A 14269-nucleotide genomic window follows, 5' to 3' on the forward strand; every position below is an offset into this window, starting at 1 on the left:
GTGTGCTTGGTTACTGCTTAATTAGGAGGGGCTGAAATGTAATTTTTCTCCTTTTATCTACGTTAACTGATTTTTAGCAATAATTTCAACAGGGAGGAATAGCTGACGCAAAGAGGTGCATCTTTGCTCTTCAGTCTTCAAAGAAATCACTGATTTTTTTTTTTATTACTGTTCAACAGCTTTAAAGATAATATAAAGTTTTGGTACCTCAAAAGTTTCCCTGAGTTTCCTTGTCTTAGTTTAGTTTCCCTGAGTTTCCTTGTCTTAGTTTGTGTTTCAGTTTAAAGTACCTTTCATATAACTAACACTGTGAGAATTACTCGCCCCAAAGTGCTCTCATGTCTTAGTAATCATGCAATAATGGTTTTGTACCAGAGCAGAGCGGGCTCTGAAAAATTCGAACCCGACAATCAATATACACGTATTGTATGAAACCATTATTGCATGATTACTAAGACATGAGAGCACTTTGGGGCGAGTAAGTCTCACAGTGTTAGTTATATGAAAGGTACTTTAACCTGAAACACAAACTAAGACAAGGAAACTCAGGGAAACTTTTGAGGTACCAAAACTTTATATTATCTTTAAACAAAACAAAGAAAAATGCCCAAATCAGCCATGGGTACTTTAGTCCTACACATTGGCATTCAAAGGAGTGATCGAAAGGAGGAAGAACAAGAAGGAAAATAGCAAAAAGGAAATTGTCACAAGCAAGTCACAAACAGTTTTGTGAAGGCTGGTTATCATGCAAAACAAAACAAAAAACAAGGGAATACAAATATGTCGTACTGTAAAACGAGGAATATTTGTGTGCATTTTAATTTCATGCATTTCGCGAGTGTCAACATTCGCAAAATTACAATGCATGCGAAAGTTCTTGCCGACACAATATGCATTGGAAGCCAGTGACAATTCCCAAAATTTCATGGCGCGAATATATCTTGTTTTACAGTATATCATCATGTCACCATTATACAGTCAGAGATCATGACAGAAGAAAAATGCGCATAACGCTAACTTTGGCAATATAACCTTTACAGTTTTCTGTTTTAAGATATTTTCCTTGTACTAAAGTAAGGCAAATCATATATTGATTCAAAGCTTAGCATCCTGACAAATTCATATCTGCCAAAAACCAAAGAACCGTTTTCCCCGATTTTATATGGCCTTTGTGATGACGTACCACATACTTATAGATGGTCCCCTCGTACAGCACATGGAGGCAAGTGGTGATATATCCCAGCCCACATTTTGAGATACGCTCGAACGTATTCCGCTGCACCATGCATCTCCCCTGTGCTTACCTGATGATGACACACTGGTTCTCGTACTCAATCAGCATGTTACGATACATGTCATCTGTGAGGGCGTACACGTGTGGGGGGTTTTCATAAATAGCCTGCAAAACAAAACAAAAACAAAAACAAAATGGCGCAATGAATGCCGGCATGGCAAAATTTGGTAAGAATGTACAGTGCTGTACTTTATGAACTCGCCACATGGAATTCAGTATATGATATGGGGAGGGGATCAGACTTGCAAAACTATCAACCAAAAATGACATTTTTTATATTTTAATGTACAAACAATATGAGGGTTGTGAAGTAATGGCATCATTACCTCAGTCATGACATCTAATTTGCATATAATATGCTGTTGCAATCAATGTTACTGTTCGTGAAAATCCTTCCTGATTTCAAGTCTGATTTTAATGACATGTCGAGTAGCTTTTCTCTGAAAAATGTACTCACGGCTCCCTGGTACATGTCAATCTCCTTGTCTGTGAAGTAGGGCATCTGCTTGAAAGGGTTGACTGATATGAGCACAGGGCCAATGTAAGTCTGGCAGCTAAATGGTTAAAGAAAAGACTCAATACCTGACCGAACCTCTGTTTAAAAACAAACAAACAAACAAACACTACAAGTTATAGATATTTCCTAATCACTAGCGACTAAATTAGCGACTGATGAGCAACTAGCTAAAAGTTTAGCACGGGATGCATGGCTGTATTTCTAGGGGTTGAGAATTACTTTATGATTACACCAGAAACCAGTAGTGTGTGACCAATCTGCCCATCCCGCCCTCTCCCCCGTTCTCATTTTTTTTTTCGAAGTTTGGTGATCGTGACACAAGCTACACAATGTCCTTCAATCTGCATACATATGATTGCAATGCTGTCAAGTGACTGAAACAAAACCAGCGAGGAACCAGCCGCCCATCATACCACATCATAAAATGGTAACTGCACAATCACACTCCAAGAAGCATAGTTACGCTTTGCAGAAGTTCGTGTCTCTTGCAGTTTACGACATTTTTCCATGCAAAACGGTAATCGCTGATCACTATTAACTGCAATTCCAAGAAAGGCGATTTCCTGCTGATACATAGGAAAATAAATGACATCACAGTCAGAGAAGCGCGCGCAGGCAGTGATAGAGAAGGGAGCTGCGTGACCCAGTTTGCAGGCTTTGCTGTTCTCGATCGGCAATTAGCGGGATAATTCTGTACCTGTGAACAGTTGCAAAAAACTCGAGATTTCGAGCACGATCGATCGCTATCCCACTAATTTGGAGCATGTGAACAGTTGCAAAAAATCTCGAGATATGGAGCGTGATCGTCATCCCGCTATTTTGTACGTGTGAACCCAGCTATTTGTACCTCTGACATCTTTACCTCTGACATTTTTACCTCTGATACATTTGTATTCTTACCTCTGACATTTTTACCTCTGACATTTTTACCTCAGATATTTTTACCTCTGATATTTTTACCTCTGACATCTTTACCTCTGATATTCTTACCTCTGACATTTTTACCTCTGACATTTTTACCTCTGACGTCTTTACCTCTGATATTCTTACCTCTGACATTTTTACCTCTGATATTTTTACCTCTCACATATTTACCTCTGATATTCTTACCTCTGACATTTATACAATGTACCTCTGACATTTTTACCTCTGATATTTTTACCTCTGATATTTTTACCTCTGACATCTTTACCTCTGATATTCTTACCTCTGACATTTTTACCTCTGACATTTTTACCTCTGACGTCTTTACCTCTGATATTCTTACCTCTGACATTTTTACCTCTGATATTTTTACCTCTCACATATTTACCTCTGATATTCTTACCTCTGACATTTATACAATGTACCTCTGACATTTTTACCTCTGATATTTTTACCTCTGACATTTTTACCTCTGACATTAATACCTCTGATATTTTTACCTCTGACATCTTTACCTCTGATATTCTTACCTCTGACATTAATACCTCTGATATTTTTACCTCTGACATCTTTACCTCTGATATTCTTACCTCTGACATTTTTACCTCTGATATTTTTACCTCTGACATATTTACCTCTGATATTCTTACCTCTGACATTTATACAATGTACCTCTGACATTTTTACCTGTGATATTTTTACCTCTGACATTTTTACCTCTGACATTAATACCTCTGACATTCTTACCTCTGACATTTTAACCTCTGACATCTTTACCTCCTGACATTTTTACCCCCTTGACATTTTTACCCAGGGCTGATGTTTTCACACGAAACCACCAAAACATCCCTCAGGCATATCCAGGGGTTTGCTTTCAAACTGGCTTCTGTACGTGGTACTCCAACATCAAGCAAATAACGTCTTATTATGTATCACAACAAATCTGAGAAGAAAAAAAAAATCACACCATTAAAATCGAAACTAACAAACCAAATCAATCTCTCTCGGAGGGCTAGTCCATCACTTCCTGCATAAACGAATGAAGATGAGACATTACAGTCTGCCTAACTTGATATATGCAGAGAAGAATACAGTGTCATTCCATTTGATAGCTGAACAATGTTTCTGATCATTATTGGAATTAATATTAGATGCACTATGAGATGTTAAAGTTGAGGAAAAATTGCAGAGTGAAACCATGTCAATCCCTTTTGCACAAAATCTTTGCAACCTTTCTCACTTTAGTCTCAATGACAGGATTTAAAAACAATCATTTTTCAAAAGGATGACAAATACCTTGAATATGTCTACACATTTTAATTCCTTCTTAGTGTCAAACAACTAAAGATACACACACTGAAAGTCCCACTAAAGGTTTGGAAGAATTGTGCAATTAACCTTAGCAGAAATCCACAATGCCAAGTGCTCTGTAATGTGGATTATTTTTGCTGTAGTGATGCATTTCTCAGATGACATAGCTTGTATAAGCATGCCCTCCATACAGACTTTTGATATTACATGTAATGACTTCCTGTTTTGCCAGGGGGCATTTTATGAAGTGTTTTGTCAGATATTTTGTTTGACAAACTGTTATGAGCTACTGAAACCCTTGCATCTGATTGGTTGAGAGCAAAATTGTTCGACAAATTCGTTGGACAAAACGCTTCAGGAAATGTCCCCAGGGTCTCTTCTAACAGTAACACATTGTTATGTAGCCAGCAGAGACAATAATACATGCATTTGACAGATTTGACCAGTCCATGACATCCCATCCATCCTGGTACTGCCCCCCCCCCCATGATACTAACACAGACCTGCACATAAATACACACAATTACACACCTATTGTACTACTGTACCATTTAAGTATTTTATCTATACCAACAAGCATGATGGAATAAAGAGGGTTATTTTACTCTTTGGATCTCTGAACCCCACAATTAAAGAAATATTCAATCACACACACACATAGTTGACTATTAACGCAATTTAAGGAAGATACTCGATTAAAAGCCACTGTTTGCCACTGTAGTGGCCAATTTCCCAATACAGTGTACTGTCCCACTCTGCTAGCTCTGGTTGTATGATGATGCTCAAATGTATCAAAAATATTAATGTTGATGATTTATTCTACTGCCACTGTCTATGGGACACATTTAGCACAGTAAATCCAGTCAATTGTAGTACCCATGCAAGGATGACACGGAACTCAGATTTACAAACTAGAAACACAACTTTAGACAGTGCCTTTGCGAGGCCATTTAGAACCATACCTGTACCGTGCTTGTTCCTTACACTGGCCACCAAATACTATGCGGTATATGTACATGTTTTGTTTTTGTTTTCAGCAGAGACTCAAGGACAAATACAATGTATTTGAACCAGAAAATAAATGTTTCAATATCAATCTTATAACCACTTCTTGCATTAAAAATTAAGATAAGCTAAATCAAAGCAAGTTAGTATAAATACTTAGATTCATTTGTTACAGTTGAAAACAAATCTAGATGCAGATATTTAATCATACGTACATTAAACACATTTGATTAAAGTGTTTAAGGAGATTACCAGATTTAAAGCCACTGTTTACACTTTCATGGATACTTTATCACAATTTTATATGCTAGTACAACTCATCCATTCCCTGTGGGAACCTGGTGGCATTTTGTATTATCAAGGTCTCAGGGGATGTCAGAATTCAGGATGAAATGGGTTAACATACCACTAGAGTTCTCATGAGGTTCAATGTAAGTTGTCTATGTTTTGCACAATGTGGCAACACTCTCTAATAGTTCCAAGAGATAACCAGTCTTTTGTTATGTTTGCATACAATGCAGCAATTGCCTGTACAATGGCAAACAATATAAACATATTCGGCCTGTCATACTTGATTGCAGCAGTTCTAAAAATAAACCTCTCGTGGAAAGCAGGTCTGGACCGTGCAAACATGACCTCCCGCTGAGTATTGCTTCATATGCTATCAAAACGACCATACACTATTTAAGGTATACAGATTTCAAGGTAAACCGTACACTCGCAACAAAATAATAGTTTCATTGAGGAAAACGCAGAGCTGTTGGTTGTGATCAATTCAAAGCCATTAGGATTTCTGATTTTGCGCTATTAACGAGGATCAAAACCATAAATGCATAATGTGCAGTTGTGTGTTTTGACTGGAGTTTTGATGAGCTTGCTGCAGAGCAAACAAGGAAATTCTCATCTGGCATAAACAAATTACCCTGCACTGAATGAATTACCCTGAACTATTAATGAAACCATGATTTGGGCTCGGGATAATCACCCAAGCCTTGATTAGTTTGCACAATGTGCTCTTAATTATTATACCCAGCGATGGATTCAACCAAAGCTTCTTAAAGTTCATAGCTTTTCAATGGACTATGTGATCTTCCTAAAACTTCACTGATCCATCAAATACTAGTATTTCTGCAATTATGGAATCCACAAATATGTCTACGTTAAATTTCCTGCTGAGGTTAAAGTCGGGCCCTGTTTCATAAAGCTGTTCGTAAAGTTACTAACGACGTACGAGCGACTGGTGATCAGTTCTTGTGCTGAATTACTGAAATTCTGGTAAGTATAGCACATCACAACTGATCACCAGTCGCTCGTAAGTTGTTCGTAACTTTACGAACAGCTTTATGAAACACCCCCTAGACTGCTATTCCAAAAGGTAGTTCACACAAATGAGGGCAGCATGCAACTGTTGATTGTTATTTCCTCTGACAGAGAGCCAACTTCATGTTTACAAGCAAAATCAGCAGACAATCACTGTCTATGCCTACATTGTATTTATCTTGGCGGTTTGCACTGTATGCCTGACAGATTCCTTTGTTTCCTTAATCTTTCTGTATCCTACTGTAGTTCCCCATGTTTGCCCGGTTAAAGAAATCTTGAGCTGGAGTCAACGATCTGCTATTTACAATGTATCTAATTCTGTCATTAAATCTGGCACTGGTGTATTAGCACTTTAATGCATTCCGTAAAAAGTCAACAGGAAAACAAAAGAACATGTCAGTTGCTACAATACAACAGCATGTAAGGTACTGTAAAGCAAGATTATATTCTCAGCATGACATTTTCATGAATTGAAGTTGACAGTCTTCTTCATAGCATGAAATTTTTGTGAATCGCCACTGGCAACCCATGCATTTACATCTAAAATAGTGTAGACAAGAACTTTCAATGCGCATTTAAATGTAGTGAATCTTGGTTCTGCAAAATTCTCAAAATTAAAATGCAAGCGAGCATTACTGGTTTAAAAGTAACATCTATGGTGTTTATACCGTATATCTATAAGCCCATAGTTCTACTAAAAGGGTGACAAAATGCTATTGTACACGTTGATACAAACAACAGACTATAGTCCTTAAAATTCTTGTAGAGTTCTCCTGCAGTTAAATACTTGTTATAATGCTGACGTTAAACTGCACAGTATTTAATGTGTACACATTTTATTTTTAAAGCACAAGGACAATCAACAGATTTGACACTCGGAGACAGATTTCTGTTTTCCAAATTGCAGCTAGAAAAGGGGAAGGTCATGACCGGAGACGCAAGACTGCACCATGCAGACCATTAAAGGGTGCTGAACTTGATAAGAGGGTTTTTTTTTTTTTTTTTTTGGTGGGGGAGGGGGGGGGGTGGTAAACCTGAATGAACTAAATAAGAAAGCAATGGAGCAGTAAATGACAATTGTCAACAATTTAACGAAAGCATTGCCAATTTAGATGTTTAACAGAGACCTCAAAATTCCGTAGGAATGATGGGAGAAGTGAAATGCCCTAATGGCATTTTTAACTGACCTGCCACTGAATTCTGCAGTCTTTAGATCTTGACAATTTACACATCACATCAGAAAACTCATAATACAGTATTCAACACCAAAAATCAACATACACCTTGTACACTCAAGAGAATCAGAATACTCTTGCAACTTTTTCTGTTAAACGTTGTTGCAGACCTGATGTAGAAGCATGCATTGACTACAGTACGTATACATTGTGAAACACAGGAGTCCTGAAAAAACAGATTCAGAATGAAATCTGGAGACTTGCAGGATATCTAAAGTAAGCAGGCGAGATAAGGTTGTGGCCACTGAAGGGGGGGGGGAAGAGTCCAGGCACTACCTTTGCTATCTACAGAAGAGTTTCCTGACTCTAAACTTAGCCTTAATTCGACGCCACATGCCCGCAATTACAGGCAATTACCAAGGATTTTTGTTTTCTTCTCTGAAGTAAATCCAACTGTGATAATCTCCTGGAGCGGTTGCCCTGCTAGTGGATTCAGAGGGTACTGACACGTAAAAGACCAGAAGGAGGTTGTGTGTATAAATCTCACAGGTTATAAAAACAATGATTTTTTCATACTAAGACTCATGAATTCATCACAAATCGATGAAGAATGTCCTTGTATACTGCCCTCTCCCTCTTCCCTGGTCCTACATTCTTCACTATTCATCAATTTAAATGTCCATAATTTCACTCTTCCATTTCTTTTATTCAAGTGAATGAAGTCAGTCACATGACATCCTCCTTTAATTCTCAGGCCATCTTAACTGGGCTTGAAAACTTGCAAAGTTAGGGTAAAGGTTGGCTAGCAACTTAGCCAAATTCCACAGGAAACTTGGCAAGAAACTTTGCAAGACGGTGTTTTGTACTAAAAGAACACACATATAGCAGAAAACTTGCAAAGTTACTCATGGGAATTCCATATCCGCTCTTCTATGAGCGCATGTTGAATGAGTAAACTGGCCATGCACAGTTCTTCCAGAAACTTTTATTTTATTTTTTTTTCATCAGAGCTAATTTCACAACTTTTCATAACTTTATGAAGACACGCAGTATAAAACTTCACAAGTTTCATGTCAGATTATGATTATTACTATTTTTTTTTTTTTTTTTTTGTGATGACAATGTCCCTGTCTTTGGAAGCCTTTCAGGGGAGAGTCCCAGATATATACAAGTGCCTGGAAATTTGATGTGTTCATTTCATTACAAATCCTGTGCCATCGTGGCATTATAAGACTTCTAGAAATAAATCAAGGACATGAAGTAACAGTGTGCAATGCTTGATTGAAACAACCCTCCGCTAATACATAGCAAATTTAAGCATGCCATACGTTTACATTCTGGATAATATTGTATCGGGGGCTGTAATTAGCTAGTTTCATAACTATACTGAGGGACCATATCCTCATCAATAAATGTAATAAAGCCTTTGTGTGAAACCATTAATTCAGATTCAAACAGCAATTGAACTATTAATTGCTGGCAAGAACATTTCATGTGTCACCTTTAAACATAGAATTATTTCAGAACAATAATTGCATCAACAAGTTATGAATGCACTTTCCCATATCATGCACCTCCAATTATAAATAATATACGTGTAGTTCTTGGGGCCAGTAGTTTTCTTTCATGATATCAAAATTTTGCTACAAATGTACACTACACATAAAAGATAAAAAGTACAGATCTATGATAATTTAGAGACGCAAATTTTTACTTGAAATTGTAAAGAGAATTTCGTTCAGTGTTTGTCTTTAACAGCAGTACACTAAAATCCATAATGTATTCAATTCATCAGGCTGACAGACAGAGTTAAAGTATTCTAGAATTTGAAACTTGCAATATCTATGGGTACATGGCTAAACACGTAGCATGATATAATACGAAGATATATTTCCATATACTGCAAAACATGATATATTCACCGCATTAATTTTTTTTTTTTTGGAAATTGGAGCTAACAGCCTTTTTCGCAGGATGAAATTTTCGCAAATTGCCACTGACGTTCAATGCATATAGTGTAGACAAGAAGTTTCGCATGTATTTTAATTTCGCAAATCTTGGCGCTCGCGAAATTAAAATGCACGCAAACATTCCTTGTGTTACAGTACACCTTCATTCAGTAGAAGACAAGATGCGGGTGTGGAATGGATTACATAACCCACACATATACAATCTATATGTACTGTATTTCCTGGCTGGAATCATATATCATATCACTTTGACTTGTTCTCGTTATTTTGAATGGTTCTTTGCATTCCCAAGTCATACCAGTCAGAAACAAAACCCTAATAATGGTGTAGAATTTACTGTTTATATGTACTTCAGTAAGTAGATGCTGGACAGAAACTTTAAAGTACTAAAATGTCAAGCACCTTAATAACAAACATATCGATCACAGCAAATAGCTTTCTGTTCAAAAGAATGTGATAAAGATATAAACCAATGTAAATGTATACATTTCTAGTCTGGTAAACTTGGTGTTAGCTGGACATGATTTCAGCACAGACACCTTCCCGCTTCCCACTTGAGCTCAAGAGAGTATTATATTGTATATCAACTGATTGAAGTATGAGAAGGAAATTGGAAAGTTCAAAAGTGGTTGATAGAACTTTCACACTTTGCCTAGCCACCATTTGGTTATAAAATAGAAACCTTTGACTTTTGTGGAATTCCTGTTGAATAAAACCTTATGTGTCAGAGTATGAGTCATTGGTAACAAAGAGCACCTAAAACCATACAAAGTATTTCCTCAGGGATAGGATGTGAGTTTCACAGTTAGAACCACACAGCAATTTTAGAAAAATATGCACACAACAAACACACTCACACACATATGTTGTATTTCTGATTCAAACAAGTTGCATTCATATCATAAAGGTCAACAGCCCTTATCAACTGAGATAAGCGGAAGTGAAATGATATTCTACAGAGATGAAGAAGGAATCATATGTATTACAAGCTCAGAAGTGCATGAGCAGACAGAAGGTAAGTACCACAGACGCCCAAAAGACATTGGACACCATGTCCAGGAATTGAAAAGGCACTAAGGTCCACCAACCGGCAGGACGAAGAGGAGATAGTTAACACCACAGATGCCTATTCCTTCCTGCATTAGAATCAATTGCTGCAGTCTACAGTATCACATGACTTTGCGATTTTATGAATAGCAGAATTTTGAACAAAGATGAATATATACAAGTGAAATAGAATATAAAAGGACTCAAAATCAATGGCCAGAATGCACAACATTTATGTAGTTCATATAATATGATTGGCTTAAATTTCATGGACTTTGATTGGCTTAAATTTCAAGGACATGAACAGTCACTAATTACATGCAGGCATACATGTATATCTTAAAAATGTGTGAGTGAGCTTGTGTTCATGTCATGTCTAAATTTTGGTGTCTGTATGTGATTCGATATACTCATTTCAGCAGTTTGAAATGTTTAACCTGTTGAAGACTAGTCCAGAGTATACTCGGGCAGATGTCTTGGGAAAATGCTTGCTGTACGTAGCAAAATCAGCTCGTCCTCAATGGATTATTAATCCTCAGTGAAATCTAGCCGATAAGGCTAATTGACACAACATACAAAATGATACAAAGTGATACAAAATGTGTACCACATTCATTCTGATGCAAATGCACCTTTTATTGAAAGATGCATCTACTGTATTAGTAAAGCTGGCGCAACTTTGCAATTCAAGCATGTATTACTACTTTGAAAAAAAAAAAGTATTGTAAGTCAGCATTAGCTAGCAAGGCCAGCAGTCAGTAGAAATGGTCAGGAAGAGGAACAGAGTCAGGCCAATTAGAAACTGATGCCTCAACCAACACCACCCTCACAGTTCATGGACAATTCAAGCTAAATGACGTCATCAGTGCAGCCTGAAATTGGCACTTCTCATGGCCAAATTTGGGTAATTAGAATGTTATGTCACCTCACTGCTATAGACATATGTGTGTGTGACGGAGGAATGACTTGCAGATGTTGCAGTAATGTTCACTATGGCCTTTTATTCTCCCAAACTTTCGACTGTGTAACCAGTCTTTTTCAAGGGCTTGATGAGACATATTAAATCCTCTTTAATATTGAACCACATAATAATCACAGACATTTAAAATGCTCCACTTACAAATGAAATTCTCTTTTAAAGTTTGCTTTTAAACGAAGATCCAAAATGCCTTCACATTTTCCCATACAGTGGACTCTACCGGTCTCATATTCACATTGTACAGTCTATTCTCGTCCAGTGCAAATGCGGTACAATGTCTGTATAATGATTTTATCTAATATTTTCCACTTGTTGAACAGTGATGGAAAATGCAATGCATGAGGCAGATTATATGACATTTGATACATGAAAGAAGTCAATCCATCAATCTACTCATGCAATCAATCACCCACATGGTGTCAAAGGATACGTAAATCAAGTCATCCAAGAATCTCTTCTTCAGGTTGTCAACGATGGCGCCCTCCTGAATCTTGCTGAGGAGCACCATGTCCTCCACCCCACTCTGCTTCCGCCCTTGGCTCTGCCAGTGGTAGGCCTGTGAAAAAAAAAAAGAGAAAAAGAAAACGAGAATTCACCATCATCTAGATGCAACAATGTTGGCAGCATTACAGAATGACGCACCGTGCCTTTAAATGCCACATTCGGACTAACTTTGCGCAGTGATTTTTCGTGTAAGTTCCACACAGACTCCACACAGATAATTTTACATTGTACGTTTTTTGATCTGCAATGAATTCTCCCAGACTATAAGGCAATGACACCTGTTGAAAACAGCATACCAATAATAGACGGTATAAAGACACTCTTCCCCCCCCCCCCCTTGCATAGGTACAACGGTATACCTCTGTCTGCAGGGTGTACCCATAGGAAGGGTGGTGCAGGAGTGAGCACTACCAACTCATCAGTGACCAGTATGCACACATTCATAATCGCGATTTCACCTAAAGAGCCATTTTTACCAGTGCCTCCCATTGAATCAACACTGAACTATAATCTCTAGCTAGTCAAGAGGTGAGGAAGGTACCTTCACTAAAGTTTTGTTAATGTTTCATGCAATAGACATTTAAGACATTTCAGACATTCATCTAAGAAATTCATCCACTTCACTCAGCCCAGGCACCCTTGTTCCAAAGCAGTCTGAAAGGGCCTTTAAAGTATGAAAGGGGTATCATCTACATATATGATAGCCCCATAATGACAAACCTCTTACTTTATACTACATCAGGATTCTGTGTAAAAGTAGCTTTAGTGACGAATAAAATCTGAAAAAGTTACAGGTTCTTTTCGAAAGTTCGACTAAGTTCCATTTACATCAAAAGAGTATTAATTTTATAAAGATTAAAACTCAACATTTTTCATACAAGGCTCCTTCCATTGATAGCAGGCATTCACTGTCCAGTTTATTCAAGATTGCCAAAAAGAACTTTGTTTTATGAACCAAGCACAAGGAAACCATAGTCAACACCAACCAACATCAGTTTGAGGCAGTACAATATTTGAAGGGAGTTATTTGACGCACATGAAACCAGAAAAAACACAAATGATCATGATTATTTATGTGATCTATTGTATGTAAGTCTCTTTATAAGCATGAAAGCACAACACAAATTGGACTATTTTTAATAGCATTGAACTCCAGGTACAGCTGTACATGTGTATGATGTAAACACATTGGTCACTAGTGACTACTACGACAAAGAGACAAGCTCTAGTCTTGAGTTCAATCCGTATTATCAGAGCACCATACTGCACAGACCATCATTCACATAATTTATACATCACTCTGTGGCATTGAGATTGTTGCAAAGTCATAGAAAATTTGATAAAGCGAATGAATCATTAACAACTTCCTTTGTACATGAATGATGAATATCTCACTCATATACACACACTCCACACTGTGACTTCATATGGCACAAAGCTCACACATCACAGAAATTGAACAAAAATATATAATGAGTGGGTGTACTGATAAGTCCAATTTGGGGGGAAATCACTCACTTTGATTTCCTGCTGAGCGTAATCTTGCAAACACAGAGGGCACTTTGTTTATTGAATCATACATTTTTATACCACTGCACATAATCTGGTTTACCCTCTTTTTGTTCAGCCAATACAGAGCGTAATCCACACAGGAAGACACAATAAACCCCCTTTGTGTTTTCAGCTTCACATGCCTTATCTCCTTTTAAACAAGGAAAAGTAGAAATTACGCGGTGCGTAACATATGTCCCCGCCGGAAGTAGCATTTTGTAACAAAATGTGCAATATAGGTAAAAAATCAAGGTCAAAGGTCAAAGAAGTCAAAGGTCAAAATTCTGTGTAGAAGTTTTGAAGCCCTCACCTAGTGCCATCACATAAAGCAAATGGAATCGAAATTGGGTTAGAAATGGCGAAGGAGTAGCATTTTGTAGCCAATGTACAATATAGGTCAAAAATCAAGGTCAAAGGTCAAAGAAGACAAAGGTCAAAATTCTGTGTAGAAGTTTTGAAGCCCTCACCTAGTGCTATCACATAAAGCAAACGGAATCGAAATCGGGTTAGAAATGGCGAAGGAGTAGCATTCTGTAGCAAAATGCACAATATAGGTCAAAAATCAAGGTCAAAGGTCAAAGAAGTCAAAGGTCAAAATTCTGTGTAGAAGTTTTGAAGCCCTCAACTAGTGCCATCATATAAAGCAAACGGAATCGAAATCGGGTTAAAAAT

The 14269-nt window shown here is 37.4% G+C and overlaps 1 protein-coding gene across 1 annotated transcript in view; it reads right to left on the reverse strand.

Annotated features, from left to right (window-relative positions):
- Nucleotides 1-14269, reverse strand: part of LOC139715527 (unconventional myosin-If-like) — a 104854-nt gene that overhangs the window by 85817 nt on the left and 4768 nt on the right. The window contains exons 3-5 of the mRNA XM_071627094.1: nt 11973-12098; nt 1752-1841; nt 1305-1399 (exon numbers count right to left, since the gene is read on the reverse strand). Of these exons, the coding sequence (XP_071483195.1) occupies nt 1305-1399; nt 1752-1841; nt 11973-12098 (311 nt within the window). The remainder of the gene's footprint in view (nt 1-1304; nt 1400-1751; nt 1842-11972; nt 12099-14269) is intronic.

Source organism: Diadema antillarum, unplaced genomic scaffold (genome assembly GCF_040938485.1).
Source record: "Diadema antillarum isolate AM-2024a unplaced genomic scaffold, OU_Dant_1.0 scf00000049, whole genome shotgun sequence".
Lineage (NCBI taxonomy): Eukaryota > Metazoa > Echinodermata > Echinoidea > Diadematoida > Diadematidae > Diadema > Diadema antillarum.